Raw genomic sequence first — 27,192 nt, forward strand, 5'->3', positions numbered from 1 at the left:
ATGAGGGCTGGGGGAGAGAGGGCAGTCCCTAAGTGATGCCATGGGGTTCCACAGGGACTGTTCTGCATCCTCACTCACTCCCTAGCATTCCTTGGACCTTCTCTATCTTGATCTAGCTTTGGACTGCCACTTACCATTTGCACATGTGGGCTGAGTCATGTCGTGAATATGGTCCTCTTGCACACTGTATTTCTGGGACTAAGGAGAAGTCACTTTAGTCATTGATGGGGAGCTCATGTGGCCATGAGTGGACTGAAAACATCTTGACTCTAGGATATTGATGCAGAGGAATGGGACTAGCTGAGATGTTGCAGACAGGGAAAGGCCAAAAGATGCTGGCCACTTACTGTCTGAACTCAGGTCCACTTCCAAGTCCATGCTGACTGGAACAGCCTGAAAGTCCTTGACCTGGATGATCTTCTGGGTCATTGCTGAGGTCATTTGTGAGGGCTGGGTGCCTTTGACCATGGTGGCATCAAGAACCTTCACTTCACTGGGTGAGGTGCCTGGATCCACATCATTGTTCACCTCAAATATGTTGGAGAGTTCCTTGTAGAAGGGGTATGTGACCCCATATGCACCTGACACATGCTTGGAATCCCATGCCCTTGTGAACTATTTCCTCATGATCTTGCACTTGGAGCAACATTGAGACCAGTAATGGTCATGTCTATGGGTGCCATTTCCATGGTGATCCATTCAAAGACTACCTGGTTTCTATGCCATGAGCAGAGTGCCTGCTTGTTCTCTGCCTCTCTCCAAATGGTGATGAGATCCACTACATCCTCCCTGGCCCAGTTAGTGCTACTTTGGCACCTCACACAGGATGCAGATGGAGTGACCATAGTTCATGTAAGATGGATGGATAGAGGCATGTGGATGTCTGACTTTGGCTTGATGGGTGGTGGATGGGTCCTAATATACTGCCAATGGATGGATGTCCCTAATGTGTGGATGTGTCTATGGTTATTCAGATGGAAGCAGGCTCCAGTGCTGACCTTGAATGACTGATGAGCACAGAACAGATGGCAGCTCATCATGCAGAGCAATTAGTAGGTGGGTGAGGCCACCTGTGCCTCATTACCTCTTTACAACAGAAGTTTGCCACCAGAGGAGCTAGGATTGGGACAAAAAGGGTGCATTATGGGATGCCTGGAGGACTAACTGGAATGTATATCTCAGAACAAGACCACCATTCAGACATACTTAACAATGTTCCAGGAGGATATGTTACCATTTTTTTTATCTTGCATTGATTTTCAGGCTTTGGTTGAGGACACTGGAAATAGGTGTCTGAATAACCAAATTCTGCCTTGGGAGAGAACAGTTTCTTCTGGGCCAAATGTGACATCTGTTCATAGCTTAGGGGAATAAATTTGTGATACATCAAAGATGACGGTCCATATAGAAAGCTGTAACCACGACAATATGAAAGGAGCATATGAAGAAAAGTGTTTCTCAGGATGGCTGAAAGGATATTAAGATAGGAATAATAGAATCATAGACAATGAGGATTGGAAGGGACCTGAGGTGGTTGTTTAGTTCAACCCTCTCCTCAAAGCAAGACCACCCCCAACTAGCTCATTCCAGCCAAGGAGATCAGTGTTAAAGGAAGAAGAGTGTTCTCTCTGCATGTACCCATTTTTATCACTAGTTTTATCAAGAGGGGCTCACTGCAGAAGTGTTTTATTTTGGGAACCAACCAAGAAGAAATGGCTGGCTCATCTGGGACAGCAGATTTGTAAATTGTAGCATCAATATTATTACACTGCAAATTTAGTTGTACAGGAGCCAGGACCTGACTGGATTCAGTGTAATCCAATGGTTTAATTAAAACTAAGTACTGATCACAAGATACTGAAGCTCGGTGGTTCGTTGGCAGCCATCGGTCTCTGGAGACAATGGGGATTAGGTAGTAGTATTCTAATACTAGAATGCAGATGGAGTGACCATAGTTCATGTAAGATGGATGGATAGAGGCATGTAGTAGACAGGCATTGGCAAAACAAAATGGAGCAATACAGCCAGTGAAAAGGAAGATTTTATACCCGTTATGAAAATGGTCAGCATCATAAGAATTATGGTGAAGGTGTAACAGGTCCCCAGCAGGACAAGTCTCCTAGAAAGAAGGACATCCAAAGATGCTGATCACCCCAACTAATGGATGAATGAGGATGCTTCTGGTCCCAGTTGTAATGCAGATCACAAAAACCCTCCAAAACTAACACATTTAAAAAAAAATTCTGTGTAAAAATATTTTAAAGAGGATCTTAAATTTTTTAAATATAATCTGGGGCAAAAAATGCAACCTAGCTTAATAATGGGATGCTTTCAACTTCTGTTCCCCGTCACATGCCTTGAGCCATTCAGAATACAAACTTTTGCAGAAGGGGGTCCTAAACTGTACCTTTGTGACCTGAAGAAGGGCAGTGTGTGCCTGAAAGCTTGTGTAACACCTCTCCCAACTACATACTCAGTCCAATAAAGATACCACCAAAAAACCCCTTCCTTCTCACATATCCCAACTAGAGTATTTTCAGCTTTTTGTTAACTTAAATAAATTCATTCTAATTGCCTGAATTCTTAGGAAAGCCATAAATTTCCTGACAGCTTTTCTCAGGGATTGTTTTACCTCTTTGTTTCTCAGGCTGTATATGAGAGGATTGGCCAGGGGAGTCAGGACTGTGTAGAAAAGAGAGAGAACTTTGTTCAGGTCTCTAAGAGTCTTGGTTTTTGGTAAGACATACACAATTGTTAGGGTCCCATAGAAAATTGTCACCACTATGAGGTGTGTGGAACAGGTGGAAAATGCCCTTTGCTTTCCAGTGGTGGAAGGGATTCTCAGAACAGTGCCTATAATAAGAATATAGGATACAACAGTTAACAGAAATGGTGGTAGAGTCACTATGGAAGCGGAGATGAAAGCTGTAAGCTCCATTACCCTGGTATCTGTGCAGGCGAGTTTTACCACTGGTGTGAGATCACAAAAGAAATGGTTAATTTCATTAGCACCACAGAAAGTTAACTGAGAGATCAATAACACAATTATACTAATAGTCAGAAATGCAATTATCCAAGACCCACCTGCTAGCTGGAGGCAGGACTTGCCATTCATAAGACCTACATAATGCAATGGTTTACATATTGCTAAATACCGATCATAAGACATTGCTGCTAAAAGGTAACATTCTGCAGCTCCCAGAGCGCCAAAGAAATACATTTGTGTGAGACAGGCCCTCATTGAAATGGTTCTGTCCCCTGTCAGGAAGCTGGCCAACATCCTGGGGAGAATAGTGGAGGTGTAGCAAGTTTCCAAACAGGACAAGTTCCCCAGGAAAAAGTACATAGGAGTGTGAAGGTGCTGATCAGCCACAACTAGCACAGCGACGAGGATGTTCCCAGCCATGGAGATAATACAGATGACTAGAAACACCAAGAAGAGGAGAACCTGCCATTCCTGCGCATCCTTAAAGTCCAGGAAGATAAATTCTGTAATGATTGATTGATTTCCCTGTTTGGTTTTTGTCAATGGTTGCATCTCCTAAAAAGCAAACAAACACCATCATTTACATTTAAGGTACAGTTGTGTTTTAACAAGTGCTGCTATTTCATTCCAGAAATTATGTATTTCTCTCGTGTCTTGCTATTTTCTTGCTTAAGATTTGATCCAAGAATGCAGAGCAGAAAGACATGTCATCTGGTATAACCACTTCTAAATCAATCATATGTGCTTATATATCAAGCACTTATTAGTGTGGCCCTCTGGAACTCCTACTATACAAATTCATTTATCTCTGGTGACCCTTCACTTATGAGTGTTCAAGTGAATGATGACCTGACTGCTATAACCAGTTTGTTCCTCCTTACCCATGTCCTACCTGCTGACATAAAGCTCTTTATGGGACCTATGTTATGACCTGGATAAAAGACATCAACTTACAGCTATGTAACTGAGACTGGTTTTATTCACTGATGTAAATTGTATCGAGATGCAAAGTAAGCTAATGTGTTGCTGTCCTGGGATGGCTGTACACAGTTGACCAATATTACAATGCCTTACCCTGAGATGACATTATGATAAACTACGTATTGTAAGGCAGTGGTTCTCAGCCTTTTTTGGACGTTTTTCACCATTATTAGATTCAAGGTTCCCCTCCATAACTTTTGTGAATTGAAAGGCACCCAGTTTCAAAAACTAATTTATTTATTACTGTGCTTTCCTCCTTGAATAAGGGCCAGATTATGGTGGCAGGGGAGCAGCAAGGCAGGGAGAGTCTGAGGCTGCCCTTATTTGCTTATCTCTTTGTATGTCACTTACCTCCTCACTTACTTCCTACAGCACCCTTCAAATGATCTTGAGGCACCCCAAGGTACCCTGGCTGAGAATCATTGCTGTAAGCAAATGGCTACTGTAGAATAAACTGTGATCAGATGACACCTAAATGTTGCTCCTGTTAAGAGTTATCAGGACCTTGTTATTAAGATAGTCCTCTTGTTATATTCATTGCTGATTACAGATCCCAAAGGTGGGCTAGGAGGTGCCAAAGAGAGCAATGTTCAAATCTTCTGACTTTCCAGGTTTGTGCCCTAGCCATGTACTTATATTTGGGAGTGTGTCCTTTCTCTACCATTTTACTGTCACCAGTCAGTGAGACAACATAGTCTTCTACATGTACCTAAGAAACAGAATTCCCCTCTGCACCTAAGTGCCCAAAATGTCCTGTCGATAATCCAAAAATAGACTTTTAGATGGTCAGGGAAAAGTAGAATGTCATCCCAACTCTCCGTTGTTGTTCAGTGAGGGCTAGACACCACAATTGTTTTGTTCTTTTGAAAACCACAGTGTTTTCTAGTTGGTGTGGAGACATCTAGTCCTTCAATGCAAAGAGCTGAAATTTGGTGTTGAGATTCAGGCACCATCTAGATGTCAGCTGGGTAATACCCTCTTGGAGTTCTTAGATCATTATCTAGCAAAAGCACAGCAGAAATATCTACAAAACAGAAAAATAGTGTACTGGAGAAGGAGGATAAACCATTTAATTTCTCTATTTGACAATATAATTCTAAATATGAGTACCAAAATTTAACATACCTTTAGTAGTGAAAGGCCCAATTTTGAACCCTGATATGTGACTCTTTCGATACAGACACCTTTGTGCCTTCTGTCTAGAATCCATCTACTTCATATGCTTCTGTTTTCTCAGCTACGTGAGTGGCTTCTCTTCTTTTGCTTGGTATCTTCTAGTATCTTTTTTTTTTTTTGCACAACTAAAAATTAATGAGAAGGGGAGGGTTAATAACATACTCATTCTCCAGACAATACAAATAAAGTCACATTGCCAATCTCAAGGGGAAGAGTAAAGAAAGAGAGATCTTGTAACACTAAACAATTCCACTCCTGCCACATTCAAACGTATAGATGGTTAAAGTGTTCTGACTCCTGTTCAACCAACTGCATAGTTGGAAAAATTGTTCTTTGCAAGCTTTCGGGCACAACCATCCATCTTCAGGCATAGGGAGATTCTACAAGCTTTCAAAGAACAGTTTTCCCAACTATTTAGATGGTCTAATGAAAGACATCACATCTACGCAAAGAGCTTTGTTTGCCTATGTACTTAGATCAGGAGTTTTCAAATTTTTAAAAGAAGTGTACCCCTTCTGGTGGCAGCAGCCAGATGTGGTGGGGGGGGAGGGGGCGGCTTGCACATGGCCTCAGCTACTGTCACACGCTGCTCCATGCTGTTGCTGCCATGCACCGCTTTCCCACAGCCAGTTGCACATGCTGTAGCACGTCTGTGGGCTACTTGCACCCAGCCAATCACATGCCACCCATCAGCAGCCTGCAGAGCCGCATGTGTGACTGGCCATGAGAAAGTGGTGTGTGGCGGCAGTGTGGGGTAGTGTATGGTAGTGGTGGCCACCACATACGTGCTCCCCTCTCCTCACATCTGGCCAACTGGGGCACTTGTGCAGCTCGCAGAGGGGTGCCGTTGCTCTCACCCCCACACCCAGCCCTGGTGGTGGGTGGTGGCGCTCCATCCCCACCCGCCCACTCGTACCCCCTAGGACTTCTCCAAGTACTCCTAGGGGTATGTGTACCCCCACTTAACAACCCCTGGCTTAGACGAACATGGCTACAACAAACAACCCTGCATCCAATTTTGGGCTCCACAATTCAAAAAGGATGTGGAGAAGCTGGAGAGAGTCCAGAGGAGAGCCATGCGCATGATCAGAGGTCAGGAAAACAGATCTTACGATGATAGGCTGAGAGACATGGGACTCTTTAGCCTGGAAAAGCGCAGGCTCAGGGGTGATCTGATGGCCACCTATAAGTTTATCAGGGTGACCACCAGGATCTGGGGGAACGTTTGTTCACCAGAGCGCCCCAAGGGATAACTAGGTCGAACGGTCACAAACTCCTGCAAGACCGTTTCAGGCTGGACATAAGGAAGAATTTCTTTACTGTCCGAGCCCCCCAAGTTCTGGAACAGTCTGCCAGCGGAGGTGGTTCAAGCACCTACATTGAACACCTTCAAGAGTAAATTGGATGCTTATCTTGCTGGGATCCTATGACCCCAGCTGACTTCCTGCCCTTTGGGCAGGGGGCTGGACTCGATGATCTCCCGAGGTCCCTTCCAGCCCTGATGTCTATGAAATCTATGAAAACCCTGAATTTTGTTCTGTATTGATTTCTTTCATCACATGCTGAATATTAAGAACGTTTCTTTTTTTTTGGGAGGAAAGCTTTCCACTTTTGAAAAATAAATGAAAAAAGGGCAAAATTTTAATTTTTGCTGGAAAAAGGCAGGGTGATTTAAAAAAAAAATCTCAACTGCTTTTTACATTTTCTTTTTTATATATTATCAAAGGCAAATGTAAGTGCCTGGCTTAAGGATCTTGGGTTTTTAAAAAAATATGTATTGACTATGAAGGAAAATAAAAATTTAAAATATAGCACTTCAGCCTCTGGACCCATGGACAGCACCTATTGCATTGTGCCTCTTGGTTGGAGTGCTTCAAAATGCTTCATGAAGCCATGGTGAGCTCTCCAGCCAGGAGGCACAACAGAGGGATATTGCCACCTGTTTCCACCTTCCCTTCACAGTCCAGGGTGAGTAGAGTATACTTTCAGTGTTGCTCTGCAGCCCTTTTTTCCTGGGGCTTCAGCTTCAATCCCTCCCTCACTATGGGGGTAAAAGGCTCTCTTCTCAACACCAGGGTGAGGGGGGTCTAGTGGAGTCAGTAGCCCCAGTCATGTGCCCAAGTGCTGGGAGTCCCAATGCCTGGAGTGTCCCAAATAGCAGTAGTCCCATGGCACCCAGAATGCAGGAAGCAGTGACATCCCATTGTCCTTGTTGACTTGACATGTGTCAGACTAACCCTTGGGACCTCAATATCACGCTGTTAGGCAGGAGAGCGTGACACAAAATTATACATGCGCACACAAACTGCACATATGACACTATGGCTCCACGCACATACACATATACACACATGCAAACCCGCACTTCAGTGGCTGTGTGTTAACACTAGGGTGCACTTGGGGGTAATGGGGGTGGTTGGTGACTATAGGGCACTTGGGGTCTCAGGCAGAGGAGGTGGTGAAGATGGAACTGGGAGAGCCAGCCATGGAGCCAGATGAGTGGAGGCAGCGGAAGTGGAGGTAGGAAGCTGGGGGTGGGGGAGAAGAGCTGGCAGAGAAGCCAGAGAGGTGGCAGGGAAAGTTGGGATAGAGACCCAGGAGGTGGAGGCAGATAAGACCTATGGGAAAGAAAGCTGAAAACCAGGAGGTGGAGGTGATGGAGCAAAGCCAGGAGGTTAGGAGAGGTGGAGCTGATGGAGGAGCAATGGTGGAGGTGATGGAGGAGCGATGAGCCAGGGGAAGAGGAAGCTGGCAGAGAAGCCACGACACAGAGGGAGAGCTGGGATGGGGGTCAAAGGTGGCAAAGAGCTGGGATGGGGAGGAGAGGGACAGAGGGATGGGAGTTAGACATGAGGTTGAGTCACAGACAGGGGTAAAGAGAGTGGGGATTAAGTGGGGAGCGTGCAGCAAGACAAAGGCCAGTTCAGGGTCCAAACATATCAGTTTTATTAGACAGGCAACGTAATATAGAGGCCATGAAGTTATTGGTTCCCACACACACTCGCACATAAACTCCCACATGCACTTACACAATGGTAACAGGAGGAAAAAGGCTTAGTAGAGGAATTGGAGTCAAGGTGGATAGAAACAGAACTCAGGTCCCTTGCTTGGAGGGAAGATGTGAGTAATAGCTACCTATCCCAGGCTGAGAGTTGATCCTCAATGGCCAGTTGGGGTCTTTTCCAGCAAGGAGTTGTCCAGAGGGGGGTCACTGGCAGGGCCTTTGGGTGTACAGGTGGGGTGGCATAACGCTGGTCCAGATGGAGAAGGTGTCCCAAGGAGGTCACACTCTACCACACCTTTTATATGGGTAGGATACCTGTGACTCCAATGGGCAGGACATGCCCAGGCAAGGGCCAGTCCTGTTCAGATGAGGTCATGCACTTCCAGGTGTCCTCATTGTCTGGTGGGATATAATGGTGGAGTTCCTGGTTTCTATTCTGTTCTTTGTTTCCATGTTGCTGGTTTCTTGGAGGGTCTTCATCTTTCAAATATTGGGTCCTGGAAGTAGGTCTGTGGTTTCAGGGAGAGTCAATGCAAGGTGGTGGGCCCATCGTTGAGCTGATGGTCTGGTCATTGAGCAGGAGCCATTTTTAGGCCTGCTACCATTATGTCTCAAGCATCCTCATTCACCCAGGAACCAATTTACATAGGAGGAGTCATAGTTGCAACAGAGTTACAATAGGAGGGGGTGGGGGGGGTGGAAGGGGACACAAAATGGAGACTTGACATTACAAGATGGAAACTGAACATTACAAGATGGAGGGTTGATATTACTTTGGTTAACTTACAGGAACAGGCCTAAATCATACAATATCAATGTAAAACAATAAAAACCAATACAAACATAATAGAAATACAATATAAAACAGTAAAAATCAATACAAAAATACCAAAACACTATTTACAATATAAAAAGGGGCGTGTCACAATAATGGCATACAAAAACCTTATCTTAGCTTATCTATGGCTACTGATAACTACTTATTAGGAATAGATAATGCAGAGAGAAAGTCCAAAATGGTTGGGGAAGGGGAGGGAATGTATTTTTAAATTTAAAAAAACAGAAAAAGTAGAGGTTTTGCTACATCCTAAGTAACCTCAGTGCAGGGGGCCACTTCTTGGAGCTGCTCTAGTGCAGGGAGGAGCCCTGTCCTGAGTGCCAGATCCTTAGGGAGCAGCCCAAATGCTAGGAGATCCAATGTGTGTGTCTGGGGGGGGCATGGGGGCAGCAGCAGCCAGGTTTCCCCTCACCAGTGACTATAGCTTTGATTTCCATCTTGTTTCTCCACAGGAACAGCCACTCCATGCTCAGAGATATGAAAGAGCAGGGGAAGAGGGGACAAAAACTCACAGATACATATTTCTGCTCAAAAAGTTTTAATGGCACAAGCCTGCATAGGCTACCAAGATGCACAAGAGTAGTCTCCACAAAGGAAGCTTCACAGAGCTGGAAATCTCTCAAGTGCCCCTCAAAGGCCATCATCTGGCCATACAACCTTTTATGGCTCAAGATACTTAGAGTATATGCCCAGAGCAAAGTAGCATCCTGTTACCCTTCTGCACAGCTAAGTCTCTGTGAATATACACAGTGATACTGGGATTATTTTTACTGCTTCTACCCATGATGCCTCTCAGTAGTCCTACTAGCTTCTCCTCATTTGCTTCTAGCACAATGAGCTTACATTCATGTGACTTCTAGGATAGAGTTTCAACACAGTCTGGCTCTTTCTTGTTCCCTCTTGGCTATCTGGACCCTGCAGTAATACCAGTAGACAGAGGGAGGGAAAAGTAGGCCAGCTATATGTGAAGGAACATCATGGGAGATCTGTCAGGGACAGGCAGTCCAGGAGGTGTTTGAGTAGTCCCCCTTGCAGTATGTGCTGTCTAGACATGTTCTTGTCATACCAGATACGCAGAGCAGGGGAAAAGCCTGTCTTTCTACTGTGGCCAGACTTATCCACAGCTGAAATGTTGTAGGGCAGGGTGCCTGCAGCCTTATCTATAGGAAGGCAGCCAGGAGTCAGCCAGTTTCATCTGTATGAATGGAGATCCCAGGCTTAGCAGTCCTCAGGGATTGCTCCCCCACTTTGTGCTTCTTGTCCTGGGGACCTTTGCTGGTCCCTCCTTCCCTTCACACACCTGCTGCAATTGTTTGTTATGGCTTTCTGTCTCTAGGAATTGCTGAGGTGGGTACTTAAGTTTCATGAATCCAGAACTAAATGAGTCTTTCTTCCAAGTTCATATTGGATTCTTAGGTGTCTTCCCTGGAGGGGAGCTGGGTGCAGAAGGGCCTGCCAGTAGCTGTGGTAGTGCAGCTCACAAAGTACCCCCTTCATTACTATGCAAACCATAACAATGGATCCTAGTAAAGAGAAGACAAGGAAGAGGACACACAGGGAGACAAAAAGTATGGACTAGGAACTTAGAGAGGGATCTAGGGAAAGCTATGGATAGACTACAAAGAGACCAGAGGCCAGATGCGTGCAAGAGAATCCCAAGGGGGGCTGTGATTCAGACTAGGGGGCAGTGCCAATAGTGTTGGGGGAGCATCTCTGGAGTGGACATGCAGGGCACTGCCTCCTATGACTCCTACTGGTGGCAACATGTCTTGAACAGTCTCCCCTTTGGGACACCCCCAGGAAGATGTCTAAAACGCTCTTCCATATAAACAACTATCTGGGTTCCTATACTAGTAAACGTGGGTCAGTTGTGTGCTCAGAGAGGGAAATAGAATATCACTTATGTTTGGTTGTCTAAATCACATGTGGGGCCCTGCATTTTTGTGTACTTATGGCAGGAAATAGAATGCAACCCTCAGGCTTTTACATCCCCAGTAGAAGACAGTTTCTGAGAGATGTTATCCATGAAAGAGCTCTATTTCACTTGAATTGCCATTTATTCTTCAAAATAGAATTTAACTGAAAAAGATGAAATATTTGCCTTGTTGAGGCCTTCTGCATGATGGTTAAGTTCATGATGACTCCCATTCATATGAAGTGAGAAGTTCAATTTGGCATGAAGTCCATTCCACATCCTATAGTTTGACTGTTTTTTTGTTTTGGTTAGGCATTCATTTCCAGGCAGATATCATTTCTCTGCACCTGCTGGCTCTTCAGGGAATGTGGGTGAAAGAGCAGAGATCCCTAACGCATCTCATTCTAGTCAAAGAATTGGTCTAACCAGTAACAGTGACCTGTAGGAGTCCACATGAAGACCTTGACTTCTTTCCATTTTAAGTCAACTTACAATGAACAGAAGGAAAATGCTTTGGAGTTTGATATGAAAGTCATAGTCTGCCTGATGGCTTTCCTCAGGGCCTCCATGACTTCTTTGTTCCACAAACTATAGACCAGGGGGTTGGTCAGGGGAGTCAGGATTGTGTAGAAAACAGAAAACACTTTATTTATGTCTCTCAGTGTCTTAGTCTCTGGTAGGGAATAGACAATAGTTAGAGTTCTGTAACAGAGTGCCACAACAGGGGGGTGGGATAACATATACAAATATTTTTAAAAAATCTTCTGTCTCTCAAACGTTCTTGGAGAGAACATAGAAGAAATCTCTCCTAAAGGAGGCAAAACCTATTATGCTGAATCACAAAAGATCCCATATGTATAGGAAGTCTGACCTCTCTATTCCATCTCAAGGATGCAAAGACTTTCTTGGAACTGAGAAAAATATTATTATACCAGGGAAATGGCTGAGGTAACACCTTGCCACGTGTAGTGCAGGCCAACACACAAGAGAGGCAAAGGAAATAAGAACAAAGATGTCAGTAAGAGTGTTGCATTAGGCTCATGACACCGCTTTGTTGGTCAGTGTGAAATAAGCACCTTATCTTCAGTTGATCATTATTCAATGGTCCAAATCACTGAAGGTATTAGCATTGCACTAATAGTGGATTTGCTCATCACACATCATAGCATTAATTCTCCTTCACATTTTCTGTAATTAAACTCCTTCTGAAGTCAATTTTCAGTAGAGAATTGGTCCCTCATGATGTAATTACTATAACAATCCTGAAGAGAAGCATACCACTCATCTACAAAATTGCTGTGTTTTTTTTCCTTTACTGCTATGAACTGATATTTGGGGGGAGATTGATAAATGTCTTTGATTTAATGAGATTAAAAAAAAAAAAAAGGCAAATTGGGTTTCGCGTATAGAATTGGAAAGAGAATTTGCCCCCCTATATCACCAAACTTTGATCCTGATGCAGACCACTTCTGAGTAATTACAGTTCTCCTATTACAGTTACTTTAGTTGTTTGTTCCCAGATGCATCTTAGTTATGTAATTATTAGCTTTATATGCTGGCATTCCCAACAGAGGCTCAGGGCATCTTACAGTAAGAGACGGAGTAACATAATAACAGAATAACAAGTGGAATTTGAAAATAAAATATGAAACAAAAGCTCCCTAAGCAATATCCTGCTGTTGTCTTGCTTGCCAAATGCCTGTCCAAAGAGAGATTTTAAAGTGCTTCTAGAAGATCTCCAGGCTCAGGCTCTGGTAGGCCTCAAGAGGGGAGAGTGTTTCAAAGCCGAGGAGCAACTATTGAGGACAACCTTGCACATGTTTTCACAGAGTGAACTTGGGGCAGTGATAGTACTTGCAAGGAGGTTGGTCTTGGTGGACTTAGGGATTTCAGTGGTGTGTAAGGAAGAAAGAAACCCCTTAGATACATAGGAAGAAAGCAGTGTTGATGCCCTGGGCAAACCCTGTGGGTGAGCGAGGTGGTGGGGTGGGACATGGTACCGAGGTGGGGACAGGAGGCATAGAAGAGCACACAGTTTTGAGATCATGGTTCCAACTATTTGGAGAGACAGGCAGTGGTCCACAATGCACAAGCCCCTGCTCTCAAAACTGTGTGCGGTGGGGTGGGACATGGCCTATAGGGTCCTCAGAATGAGCCAGGAGACAGAGCTGAAGTCAGGGTGAACCACGTGTCATGGATCCAGTTACCAGATCCAAGGGAAATAATGAAAAGAAAAACAAAACAGAACAAAACAGAGACCGGGAACAGAGCCAAGCAGGTTAAGAAGTCTGAGAATCAGGGAGCAGAGAGGCTTATCATAGGGACGAAGAACTTACTAGAGGAGCTGTTGCCTGGCCCACAGCCTGTTGACGCAGATGAAACTGAATAAAGAGGCTGCTCTTCCCAGCAGCCAATCAGGCAGTATATATAGTGGCCAGATGAAATCATTAGCTGGGGGTGGGTTGCCCGTCAGAGCCCCGTACAGTGTGGCCAGGCAGGCAATTAGTCCAGGCTGGCCTTCCTGTTAGGGTCCCTGACACATGTCCTGGGCCTGGACCTGGCTACTGTTTATGCTGAGTCTAAAGGGGACAGAACTTCTTCTGTCATTCCTGACCCGGCTGTTGCTACTACTGCAAAAAAGGGGATCTCCTTGAGGAAGTGGTGCCCAATTGTGCTTTTCAAAAAAACAGACTTCAAGGTTATGGCCATAGCTACCTTGCTGGAGCTGAAGTCTGTGTTGACCAGATGTACCTCGTTTCAGGGTGTATCATTTTTGACAGCCTGTAAGATGGTCTGGAGCCTCTCAAACTCACTCATAGGGGTGGTTTGTCATTTACCCTCCTTTCTCTCAGGGAGGAAAAGGCATTTGACAGAGTGGATCACAGGTACTCTGGGGACATTTTGCTTTGGTCCCAACTTGGTATGTTTTTTTTCCAGGTGCTGTTTTCCTCATGCAGAGCATATGATCAAGCTCAACTGGACCCTGATGGGTAGGCGGTGCAGCAAGGCTGCCTATTGTCCACTCATCTCTATGCCATCACTGTTGAGCACTTATTCTGACATGGTTGGTGCTTATTGAACTGGCCATGAGAGTGGTCTTCTTAGCATGTTCTGATAACATGTTTATAACAGGGCAGTCATAGTTTCATAGTTTCTAGGGTCAGAAGGGACCTGAGCAGATCATCGAGTCCAACCAGAAGATCATTGAGTCTGACCAAGTCTTGCCCTTTTAAGAGGCAGCAGACAGTCCTGTTGTAGAAGCCCGGCTGCAGGTTGTTTTCTAATGAGGGAGTACTCCACTAGAAGTTTAAAAACCCAGAGGAGAGAGCAGAGAGCAAGGGTCCCTCTAAGGTGCATGCGTGCGCAGCTGCACACAACTAAAAGTGTGGCTGCGCACAGCCTTTTCAAAGCCGCGTGCCAGGAGAGGCTGGGGCTGGAGCCTGGCATGGGCTCTTCTGGCTCCAGGGAAGTGTTCCACTCCCCTGCATCAGGGATGTGGAGTGAAGCACTTCCTCGGAGCTCAGGGAACCTGCACCAGCCCCCCGCACCAGCCTCCATCCCTGCCGTACCTCACCTTGGGGAGGAGCCACTGCCCGCCTCATGTGAGGCTCTGGGACACTGCTCCGCTCCCTGACGTGACCTCGGGGGGCATGTTCTGCAGTGTCCTGGAGCCTGTGGAGCCTTACTCAGGGCATGTAGCAGCTCCTCCCTGAGGTGAGGCAAGGCATGGGTGCAGGCTGGGGTGGGGGGCTGGCACGGGCTTCACCAGCTCCAGGAAAGTGCTCCACTCTCTGGACCTGATGTGGGGGAGCAGAACACTTCCCTGAAGCCAGAGAGCCCACACCAGCTCCCCGCTCCAGCCTGCATCCCCAGCTCCAGCCCCTGGTGCCTGGCTCCAGCCCCTGACCCTAGCCTCCAGCCACTGGCCCCTGGCCCCCAGCTCCTGGCTCCAGCCTCTGGCCCTGGCCCCCAGCCCCAGCCTCCAGCCACCGGCCCCTGGCTTCAGCACCTGGCCCCCAGCTCCCAGCTACAGCCCCTAGCCTCTGGCCTCCAGCCTCAGCCTCCAGCCCCCAGCCCTCAGCCCCCTTTGGTAAGTGTCCCATACCGGATCGAAGTCGTGCGCTCATGGACCGAGGCGGCATGCTCATGGACCTCTGCTACTTAGAGGAAACATTGGCAGAGAGTGAACTAGTTGAAGGAATAGTTTGTGGGTAGGAGGTGAACAGGAACACAGATAAGCTTGCTACCAGGGAGGGCCATGCTACTGTAGTGGGCTACAGCTAAAGGGCCTCTCCTACCACTTGGAGAAGGGCTAACATTTTTCTTTTCTGTTTTATTTATATGCTTGGTACAAGGACTGTTTACATTGAAAGGACTGGCTGAGGAACTCCCAAGGGAGCAAAACCAATCCGCAAGGCAGCAGAAACACCAACCTACTTAAAGTGCTCCTCAAGAACTGGCACATGTGGAGGCCTGACAATCCATCTTACTCAGCAGCCTCCTCTGCCCAGGTCGACTAGGTCAAGAGCTGATGGTGTGTGATAGGTGGCAGATGGATGTCCTCCTGCTTGTGCTCCAAGCCAATCAATGGAGAGTAGGCCTGCTGCTTTGTCTGGGGGTCAATCTGTCCCCCAGCCAAGCCCAGTCTACCAGATATCTGGGAAAACTCAGTCAGGGTATGTGATTGGGTGCAGGCATGGATTGGGATCTTCCAGGGTTTCTCCCTCCACAAATTAATTATCAACCAACTCATTCTGTTTCATCCACAGAGCTCTGTGTAGTAATAAATTGACTCCTTGAAATTCCCAAAGCTAGGCAGTAGGACTCATCAGGCATAGGGCTTTGTCTGAATACCCACCCCTCCGTAGCACTTAGGCATTGGGCTCAGGTCCATGTATTAGGTATCTTTTTAATCTAGGAAGGCAGCAATCGCTGGGAGGCAGCATCCACTCTTCCTCTGGGTGGCCAAGAGTGCAAGAATGATAAGGCCGAAGGGAGAACAAGCTTAACTCTGGAGCCTAATGAAGAGTACCATTCCTTCAGGAGCTCTGGCTTCCTGACTCTTAGAAAGTCATTGTTTAAATAACTCTGGTAACAAGAACCAGAACCAGGAACTTCCCTGCTCTCAGGAGACTGCCCTCATCAGTGGTCTTCAAAATCAGGGTAATGTCCCATGTTGATGCCTACTTGACTAAGGTGGATTTGTTCTTAAATGTAGTTGAAAACCTCATGTATGGTATGATGCAATTGCTTTGGGATCAGCTCAACCTAAGGACTGTAGCATGTGCATTTTCCCCAACATTTCACCTCCCTTCCCACACTGTCTCATACACACTAGAAACAATTAAAACCCCCACACTATCAGTGGAAAATGGCCTTTAATTTAGATTAGATAAGACAAAAGACACACATAATAAAAGTAATATTTTCACATAGAGAGGGAGAGACAGCACAGTGCTTATCACAAAGAAGCAGAGTTTCTGCCTAAGATACCTGAAAGCACAAAGAACATTAAATGTCAAGAGGAATTAGGTAGCTCTTCCATTAATGATTTTGCAAATCTTTGCTTCTGTTAAAAAAACCAACCTGCTTTTACATGAGTCACACTAATAAAACAGAATTAGATGTACTCAGATTTCCACAAACATTTTTGTAGCAGAAATTATTTTTCTTTATTGAATTATACAAAAATGTGTCTTGCAATTTTTCTGTTTTGCAACACACTCCACATCCATCATAGTATTTCCATCACACTACATCTGGCACAGTATTGCCAAGTACTGGATCAAATATAATAAGATATAATTCTATATGGTGGTTTAGGAATTCCACAGAAGGAATATCATTTTCTGTGAGGAGCAGCAGTCTGGGATCCATGCAGGGGGTTGGACCAGAGGACCCTTGAGGTCTCTTCCAACCCTGTGATTCTATGATTCATTTCTACAGATCATTAGAGTAAATTCTAGAGCAAGTTAAACATCGCCTTTCTATTCTGCAGGGAATTCTGATATTTAGAAACTTTTTTTTTCATTCTGAATTGGAACAAAAATTAGACATAGAAGAAAATATTCTGGTGGAACAAAGTTTCTGGAGAAAATATGTCAGAAATAGTGGAACACTTTTTTTCAACAAGGATGAAGCACTTTGTTTCAAATATACTGTTCTGATAACACAACACATCACAACATAAAATAAAGTTGGAACAAAATGCCTCTAAATGAAGTGCTTTGATATATACTTGCCATTGAAAATTTCAGTCAAATCAAACTGATACTACAAAATGTTTTTATTTAATCAATTAACCCCTTTTGGGCGAAAAACTGTTCTGTCAGATTTTTTTTGACCAGCTGTAGACAATTATATAGAACCCTAAGTGTTTTTATAACCCCAACACAAAGCAAAACAAGGTTCCTGAACAGATATAAAAAATAATTTTAGATTGAAATGCTTTTTTAACAGAAATTTACTTTTGAAACAAAATTGAATTTTGTTCAGAAAATTTTAGTTTTCATGAAGAATTCTCGGAAACTTGGCCAAAAAAAGAACTAGTGGCAAATATTTGACTAATTTTGCCAATGGATAACTTTGTTAAGGAATCGCTTCAGGGATTCTTTAACCTCATTGTTCCTTAAGCTGTACACTATGGGATTGAAGAATGGAGTCACAACAGTATACATCAAGGAAAGGATCTTGTTGAGATCAACTGTCTGGGTTCTTGTGAATGCACCATATGTTATGGTCAGAGTCCCGTAGAAAGCTGTGACTACAATGAAGTGAGAGCTGCAGGTAGAAAATGCTTTGCGCTTCCCACTCTTTGATGGGAGTTTGATGACAATCAGGAGGATATGAACATAGGATGTGAAGGTTAAGAGAAATGGGATCAGTGACACGACACCAGATGAGACAAAAATCGCTACCTCCACAATAAAAGTGTCAGAGCACGACAGTTTTAGCAAGGGCGTCAAGTCACAGAAATAATGATTGATTTTATTTGGGCCACAAAGAGTTAAAGATTTTCCCAAAATAAGTAGTAACCCAGCGGCCAGCAGCAAACCCCACACCCATGTGCCAACTGCTAGCTTAACAGACAGACTCCAATTCATTAAGTCTGCATAGTGCAAAGGGTTGCAGATGGCCAAGTACCGATCATAAGACATTAACATCAGTAGAAAACACTCAACAGTTCCTAATGCGCAGAATATATATAACTGCAGGATACAGCCTCCAAAGGAAATGTATTTATCATGTCTTAGTAGATCCATAAGCATCCTGGGGGTTATGTTTGATGAATACAAGACCTCCAGAAAGGACAGGTTACCCAGGAAGAAGTACATAGGTGTGTGAAGACTGCGGTCAGCTGAGACAATAGTTATGATGAGGATATTCCCCACCATGGTTGCTAGATACAATGTGAAGAAGAGTGGAAAAAGGAAAATCTGTAGTTCATGATGATCCTCAAAACCCAGAAGTACTAACATGTCCACAACTGTTTCATTTTCAATCTCAGGGTCCATCATTATTCATTTCCAGCTGCCTATTAGAAACAATAATAAGTATTATTATTATTGACTTAGAAGTTGAAGCTGTGGGAACTGAGTTTATTTATTCTGGAGAAGAGAAGACAGAGGGGGATTTAATAACAGCGTTCAACTACCTGAAGGGTGGGTCCAAAGAGGACAGGACTAGACTCTTCTCAGTGGTGGCAGATGACAGGACAAGTTGCAGCAAGGGAAGTAGAGGTTGGATATTAGGAAAAACTTTCTCACTAGGAGGATAGTAAAGCACTAGAACAGGTTACTCAGAGAGGTGGTAGAATCTCCTGTCACTGGAGATTTTTAAGACTGGGCTAGACAAAGCCTTGGGTGGGATGGATATAGTTGGAGATGGTCCTGCTTTGAGCAGGGGTTTGGAGTAGATGACCTCCTGAGCTCCCTTCCAACCCTCATTTTCTATGATACTATAATAATAATAATAATAACAACAACAACAAGATAAGTCAAGTTATAGAAGCCACACAACAAGTAGCTGACTTCTTCTGTGTCAATATGGATTCTGAAATAAGAAAAATGAAAAAATCTCAAATAAAATGGCAATAACACAAATTGCATGCACATATTACTGTAATTTAGAAGTGTGTACAAATTATATAGATCAAAGACATTTTGACCCTTTAGAATAGCTGTATAATGAACCCATGACACAACATTGTAGAATTCCCTGTGAAGCAGACAGAAATATATTAAACCAGCGACTTGAGCACATAAGAGAGAAATTCTTATCAAAATGTTGTCGGTCTTCATTCATTAAGTGTCAGCTCTTTCTGTCTGTCTGCTTATTTATGGTAAATTCTCTTTCTCTTTTTTCTCTCAGTTGTGACTCTCATGTACTTGTGTGCCTAGGTTCCCAAAGACTCCAATTCACTCCGAATTGCCCCCAAGATTCTCTACCACTTCAAATTTTAGCACCAACATTTTTATATGCTGATATTGGAGTAATATTCCAAACTTCAGCATCCCATAAGAAGCAACCACATCAGATGATGCATAGAGAGCAGGCAAAGATGTACATACATTGTGAGATAAAGATATGCATAGATGCAGATAACATGGAATTACATAAAGAGAGCATCTGGGAATGCCTGTATATACAGAATAAGAAACAGATTAATAACTAACCTTTATCACTGGGTGATCAGGAAACTCCATGCCTTCAGAAATTTAAAAATATTTCTCCTTCTCATGGGCTGAAATGATTTCAGCATTATCTTCAGATAAGCTGATTGGCAGTTTCATCAATGACACCCTCTTGCATACAGTTTACCAGTGCCTCAGTGTTCTCAATCCTCTTCATCCTCTCAGCTTCTCTGAACATTTTCCCTACTCTAGTGCTCTTCTTAGAAATAAGTTATCAAAGCTCTTTTACTGCACATGTTGTTTCCCTCCCTGCAATTATAAATAGACAACGCATGTGCTGTCTTTATTAATAGCAGTACAAACAATTGATGGGCTGAAATATTTTTCTTTTCAGCTTAAGTGTGGTTGTCACAATTCACTCTGAGGTACATGTGCTGCTGTGGAAGTTTGGTCCATATGGCTCCTAAGCTATCAAGATTGAATGTCACTGCCCCTGGCAGTGCTGTAGTCCTTTGCTTTATGTAAGCTCTTTTCCCCAATCAGCTGTTGATTTGCTTTCTTCATTCTGCAGTAAGCATTATTATCTGTGTATAAACACATCTGTTTGCATCATCCAACTGGGGTACTCCCCCCCCACCAAATAACATCTGAGATTCTTCTTGGGTTCCAGCCAATGAAAACTGGTATTGCAGCATAATGAAGATGGCTCATATATGATCTCTGTCTCACCAATTTCCTAATAGCCTGGCCTCATTCTCAATACAAAGTTGTGCATATTGTTATCTAGGATTCAAAGGTAGAGTTACAAAGGTCAAAGGTTTCTACCCCTGGAGTCTGTGTATAATTTTGGATTCAGTTGACCTAATGACTTCTGCAATAAAGCACTATAATTAGTAGAGAATGGACTATGGTCCTGGACGTTAGATAAGAAAATTCTGCTGAAAGGTAGGTTAGTCCATGGTGCTGGAGGGCTGAGAATTTCATAGTTCACGGAGAACAGTGAAGTACATATCTGTAGGACAGTAGACGAATCTATTTTTCCAAAGGGCATAATATTACATGATTAATGTAACTATGGAAAGGCAGAGTTTATTGGCATATGTGGAGTGTGACAACCACACAGCTAACCTGCTTCTGGCTCAGGAGCTAGTAGGCATGGAGTAGATGTTGGGTATCTCAGGATGGTGCTGTTGTGGATCACCATCATTCTGCCTTATGCCTCACAGATATACCTCAAGGAGTCTCCAGAACTGGAACATTGGTTCTTATGATGAATGAGGAAAATGTATGTCTTGTATAAACTGCTGTGGCATCCTTAACTATGTAGCGTATTGCCCCCTACTTCAAGGCTGAATTCAGGCCACTGAGTGTGGCATCACCTTCACTTTCAGGGCCACGTTTTTGATGGAGCAGGTCTGCAACTCTTATCAGCCTTATCCAACAGTGAAATGTTAGCACCTAGGTGTATCAGGGTTTGGTTTTTTTATACCACTCTGATGAGCAGAGTAGAGGGGAAGATTAGCCATTGACAAGGGTGTGCATGAGAAGATGTTTGTTGCCATGTTAATTAAATAACCATGACTGAAATTTTCAAAGTTGCTTTGGCCATTGGGATGCCCCTTTTCTATCTATTTAATGGAAAACAAGGGGCTAGATCCTATTTCACTTTACTTACCTAAATGGCAGTTACTCAGCCTAGCATTTGCCGTTTTTGGACACCCATGTGTGTGCTTGCTGAAAATAAAATGTTGGAGAAGGAAGGATCTCCCATTTCTTTGCTCAGTCTCTAATGATCAGGGCACTCACTTAGGGACAGGGAAATACAGCCTCTAGACCTTCCTCATCTATAGGGGGCTTGTAGTTAAGCCACTCCATTTTCCATGCAAAGCAGAGATAACTGGGATGCTACCAATCCAGCATTACAGATACAGGCACCCACCTGGAGTTAGAAGTTATAAATCAGTTTATAACCAAGGATCAGGCAGTCTGTTTCCCGAGTTTATAGGTGTGGCAACATTAAATAGGCACTGAGAAAGCTGACTGTGCCTAGGTTGTGTCCCCCTGAGAAGAGGAAAGGATGTTCAGCTTGTATCTTAGTATATCCCTATCCTGCCCAAGCTGTGAGCATTCCCCTTTCAAAATGTGGAAGCTTTCTTTCCTTAAACTGTAGAATCTTTCTTTACTTTCTTTTTTTGTAGCTTCATCATAGAAATTCATGCTCTGTACCCTGAAGTGATTTAGTTTTGTTTTCACTGAAAGCCTGTACTGCTTATACAGTCCTCATTAACTCCAAATCATACTCCTGTTAGCACTCTGCTTTTCAGAGGTGTGGTGTTTTTGTATCATAGTCCATAGGGCAACAACTTATGGCCTGCAGGCTGGATCTGTTTGATCTAGCCCACTGACATGGGGGTTATGTGTCTGTCTGATGTGGACAGCTGAGGGCAACTGGATACAGGTGCTGGTGTATATGACACTGGTGGAGTTGCAGGTGAATAAACCTTGGGTGTTTGTACTCCTTTTTATTAAGTCTAGTGATGATCTGGTTTGTACTGATGTGGTGACACAGCAAGTATTTGGATCCGTTGCAAGGCCTGGTGCCTCATTGAGGGTGGGAGTTTGTTAACCTGTTACTTGAGAGATGCTGTTTGGGAGGTGCAGAGGGGGGGAAGCCTGTGGGCCAGGACAGGTTTGTCACCAAAGGCTAGCTTGAGAAGGGTCATCCTTTTCCAGGAAGGGTTGGAGGTTACTAATGATGAGTCTTACAATGGCCCCAGACAAAACAAGTCAAAATGAATAAATACTGATCTGACATCAGCTGCAGAAAGACATAAAAGCCTGTGGCAGAACACTTCAACCTTGCTGGACACTGTATTGCTGAACTTTGGATTGCTGTTCTCAGGGGGAAAAAATAAAAATCAATTTGCAGAGGAAACTGCAGAAATAATCTACAAACTGGACTATCAAGTATCCTTTAAACAGGAACTATGGATTATTTCAGGGGTTGTCTGGCTGCTGGAGATATACTTATTAAAAAGGTTGAAAACCCCTGGATTAGCTGGATTATCTTTTGTGAGCCACTTTGTTCCTATCTGTGTTTACTGCTCATTTCCCTTTTTTGTCTTAGCACTGCCACCCCCCTCCCTTTCTTCCCCTCCCTTGTCTTTTGTACTATAATTCCTCTCTCCTTTTTATGCTGTGCTTTCTGCACATCCTTTCACAGCATCTGATTAAGTGAATTTAGTTTCATGAAAGTTTCTGTTCTCTCTGTATACCTTATTTAGTTTATAAAGGTGCATATCTACCCTGCTTTTTGAGAGGAAATTCATAGTGGTCACTTGAACCTTACCACTGCGTTTCCCTTTCCCTCTGCAGACATCAAGTACACCCCCTCCATCTCCATCAGCACTCCCGCTGCTCCCTTCCAATTTGATAGACATTGCAAGCAGTAGATGCACCTTTGATTAACCTTCCCCTCCTCTCACAAAAAGTCAGAAGCCAAGCGCAACTACTTCACACCTCACTCCACTTCACCCTGCTCAGCCTCCCATGGCAGGCAAAAAGTGCCATGGGGGGGATGCCACACTGTAGCCCCTGATAAGGGGGAAGATAATGGGACATAGGAGAACAAATGAGATTGGGGGCTCCCCTTTTCCTCTCTTCCCCTGAAGGGGCCACAGGACACACCAAACAGAGTGAAATCAGGTATAAAGATGTGGAAGAAATCAAACTTCACATTGTGGTTGAATCATAACTGACAGAGCCAGCTTTTCCTTATTTAAGATATACTGTGATCACAGGGAGAATTCCATACAGCAAGGGGAATCACCCACTTGTCTGTTTCAAAGGATTTCTCAGACTCTCTAAGGTTACAAGCGTATTTATACTAAAGACAGAGAAAGAGATAAAAAATGCACCTTGGAGAAACAAAACAATAGTAAATTACACAGAAACTTAGAAAGTTTACTTAAACAATTAGCTATGCATAGGGCTATCCCAAGGCATGCAGGAATGTGCAGAGCAAGATATCAAGATAGCCCAAGGAATGCAGGAATGCGGCTTCCTTATCTCAGAACATTTGAATTAAGCAGTATCAGCACTTCTGGTCTTTGTCTGTTTTTCTAGTCAAGTAAGTCAATTACTTCTACATTCCCTAATTTTTCTACCTTACACTTACTGACTCCTACTGCAATACGAGATCCATTACAGGTCCAACAGAACTTTTCAGGGGTGGCATAAGCTAATTGTACATATTCAGACCGGTTGCAACTTACATTCTGTCGGGTTTTGTTCCCATGAAAATTTGAATAGTAAGGAGCTAACATCTGAGTTGCATTCAAGGGTACCGGTATCATGGGTATTCCTCCAGTAGAATAGATAGGGACATGACTACATATCCAACAATGAGAGACATTTAAATCTATTCCAATTTGATTAACTAAAGACAAGAACACATTTTCATGAAGTGATCTTCTTTGTCGGTGCAGAAGGGTAGTTTGGTTTACAGAGTTTCTTATAACTGATGAGTCAAGTTCATATAAGATGGCCCAAAAAGAAATGCTGAGAACTATCCAAATCACGACTAACCAATACATACTCCACCTCGGGAACCAGGAACTAGGTAGAAGCCTTTTTCCTGTCCCGAAGGGCATAGTGGTGTCGTTGGGGCACATCCTCTTCACTCTGTAGTGGCAAATCCTCTTCGCCAGTAGGAGCTTGGTTCACTACTGGTCTTGAGCTCTCCTGCTGGCAGGCGCTAGGCTCACTACCAGTCTGTGGAGGCTGATTACAAGATTGATATGGAGGAGACTCTAGGTCTAATGGGGCTGATGTTTTCTTACTGTGTGAAGCATGGATCCATGTCTGGAGTAGTTGACACTTTATTGGTGGTCAGGAGTACCTGGAATGGGCCTTTCCAGTGAGGTTCCAGCGATGACTTTCATTGATGGACTTTTACATGGACCCAGTCTCCAGGCAGGATAGACTGGCACGGCTCACCTGGTTCTTTGGGGAGAGCTGCCTGTACCTGTGAATGAAAAGCCTTAATACACTTCATTAGTGCTTTACAATAGTCTAGAATGGTATCATCAAGTGAATGTATATCGCAAAAGTGGGAAGCAACAGGTGGCGAGGCAGGGAGCCTCATGGGTCTTCCCATTAGAATTTCATGTGGGCTAAGCCCAGTCTTTCGGTTGGCAGTAGATCTCATACTCATAAGGGCTATGGGAAGTGCATCTGGCCATTTTAGGTGAGTCTCAGCACAAATTTTGGCCAGTTTATTTTTCAGAATGCCATTTTGGCGTTCTACTAGACCCAAGGCCTGAGGATGGTATGGGCAATGAAAGTTCTGTTGGATCTGCAGGACTTTGCAGACTTCTTTCATTATCTGTCCAGTAAAATGAGTTCCTCTATCAGAGTTTAGGGATAAAGAAATACCAAACCTTGGAATAAAGTCTCTGAGCAACTTTTTGCTTACAGTTATCGTGTCAGCTTTTGCACATGGGTAGGCTTCTACCCATCCAGAAAACATACATACAGTAACAAGAACATATTCATAAGAACAACATTTCTACATTTGAATAAAATCTAATTGTAAATGTACAAATGTGGGGGATGTGCTGCCTTCTTTGTTTTTACAGGCTTTAAGGAGGTAGATGCCAAGAGCAAATCATCAACATATTGCACAAGCACAGAATTTTCTTTAAATATTATGTCATCTAGATCTTTTTTCAAAATTTGAGAAAAGAGAGAAGGGGATTCAGTATAACCCTAGGGCAATCGTGTCCAGGTATACTGAAGTCCTTGATAGGTAAATGCAAAGAGAAACTGGCTATCAGGGTGTATAGGGGTAGAAAAAATGCAGAAGACAAGTTAACAAGCATTAGGAAGATAGTAGCTGGATTTGGTACAACAGGAAAAGTTGGTAAAACTGCAGAATTTACCATACGAAGGTCTTGTACAAAGCAATAGGTATTCTTTCCAGGTTTTTACAGGAAGAATAGGCGTATTACAAGGGCTGTTAGTTGGGACAATGATACCTTGCTTTAAAAGGGCAGTTATAACAGAGCGTATCCCTTCTTCAGCTTCTGGACGTAAAGGGTATTGAGCAACTTTGGGTAAAGGCTTAGCTGGGTTTAATCTATTTTTTACAGGCTGGACAGTATGGATTTGTCCTACTACATTAGTAAGTTGGGACCAGAGAAATGGAGTGACAGCTTTTATGATTTCTTCTTGCAACACAGAAAGATCAGGGAACTCAGGTTCAGGAGGTGAGCTAGCTAAAGCAGCCAAGTACTGCTATCTTGTTATCACAAGGGACATCTAAATAAACACCATTGGGAGAACAATAGATAGTACAGCCGAGTTTACAAAGCAAATCTCTGCCTAACAAATTAACAGGAGAACAAGGACTAAGGAGAAAGGCATGTTGATCAGAAACAGGACCAAGAGAAACATGTAATGGTTGGGAAACAGGATGAGGAACTATTTGGTTTGAAATTCCCACAGCGTTTACAACAGCAGAGGAGAGGGGAGTTGTGGAAAATTCTTCAGCTTGAAGAGTAGAGCAGCTTGCACCGGTGTCTAGTAAACATTTTGTAGAGATGCCATTTATCACTCAGGAAACAAAGGGATCATCTTGATTAAGTGGGAGAAGCGGGGCTGTGATGATGTTACTATTTCTCGGGCTGGCCTAACAGGAGGCTCCCTGATTTGGGACAGAGAATTGAGTGAGAGGAGGTGGTGGAGGTTTAAACGTCATCCCCGGCTGGCCAGGGCGGTGAGGACATTGAGCCTTCCAGTGTCCTGGTTGGCCACAATAATGACAACTGCCATTATTTTGGGACTGAAATCCTCCTCGTCCTATCCCACGACCACGTCCCCTGCCTCTGAACTGTCCTCGATGGAAACTTTGGCTTCTGCCCCTGCCTAAAGTCTGTAATTATAATGACATTAACTTAGTTTCCATGGATTCCTTTTTCTTTTCCTGGCAGGTTGTACAATGATTTGCAATGGTGACTAGTTCTGCAAGTGGCTTAGTCTGCCAGCCTACAGCAACTGTGCACAACTGTTCCTGGACTTTAGAAAGAAGTCTGTGGACAAAAGTGGAAGCAACTGCTTCTGGGGCAGTTTCAGCTGCATTTTCAATACCAGAATGTCTTTCAAATACTAGTTTCAAGCGGTCCATGTAGTCTGCTGGGGATTCTCCTTTATTTTGTTTACAGTTATGTATTTTTGGCCCAGTCAGTTTTCCTGGGGCAAATTTTAAGCACAGCCTCAAGGAGGCGTCTTCGGGCATCTGCTAAGTGATCTCCAATTCCAGGGTCTTGAGTAGGCCAAGTAGCCTGTGCGATGAGGCAGTTGTGGACCTCAGAGGGCAGAACACTGCTGATTAATTGGTTTAAATCTGCCCATGTTGGATCATAACAATGGATTACAGTTTCCAATTCATCTTTAAATTTCTGAGGCTCCTCTCTGATGTTGGGAAATTGTTTAACAAGGTTTAGGAGATCTCCTGGGATCCAGGGGACAGGGACAGTGATTGTAGTTTCCCCATTTGGACCTTGCCCTGGAAGTTGGCGTAAAGGCATAAGTTGAGCCGCCTTAGATTTTAAAGAAGGGGCTGGACCATACTGGGTACCAGACCTTAAACAAGAGGAG

General features: G+C 43.9%; 2 protein-coding genes across 2 annotated transcripts; both read right to left on the reverse strand.

Annotated features, from left to right (window-relative positions):
- Window positions 1-2,536: 2,536 nt before the first annotated feature.
- Window positions 2,537-3,538, reverse strand: LOC149862597 (olfactory receptor 6F1-like). The gene has a single exon (XM_090054002.1). The coding sequence runs from the start codon at window positions 3,536-3,538 to the stop codon at window positions 2,537-2,539; it is 1,002 nt and encodes a 333-aa protein (XP_089910128.1).
- A 13,925-nt stretch (window positions 3,539-17,463) lies between these two features.
- Window positions 17,464-18,414, reverse strand: LOC149862598 (olfactory receptor 10A2-like). Its single transcript, XM_090054003.1, has one exon. It carries the CDS (start codon window positions 18,412-18,414, stop codon window positions 17,464-17,466), a length of 951 nt encoding a protein of 316 aa, XP_089910129.1.
- Window positions 18,415-27,192: the final 8,778 nt, after the last annotated feature.

The sequence above is a fragment of the Crocodylus siamensis genome, chromosome 6 (genome assembly GCF_052110815.1).
Source record: "Crocodylus siamensis isolate JL-2025a chromosome 6, ASM5211081v1, whole genome shotgun sequence".
Lineage (NCBI taxonomy): Eukaryota > Metazoa > Chordata > Crocodylia > Crocodylidae > Crocodylus > Crocodylus siamensis.

Bases quoted from the DNA above. Each gene is read 5' to 3' on its own strand.
- LOC149862598 (XM_090054003.1), bottom strand. From the start codon at position 18,414: ATGGACCCTGAGATTGAAAATGAAACAGTTGTGGACATGTTAGTACTT.
- LOC149862597 (XM_090054002.1), bottom strand. From the start codon at position 3,538: ATGCAACCATTGACAAAAACCAAACAGGGAAATCAATCAATCATTACA.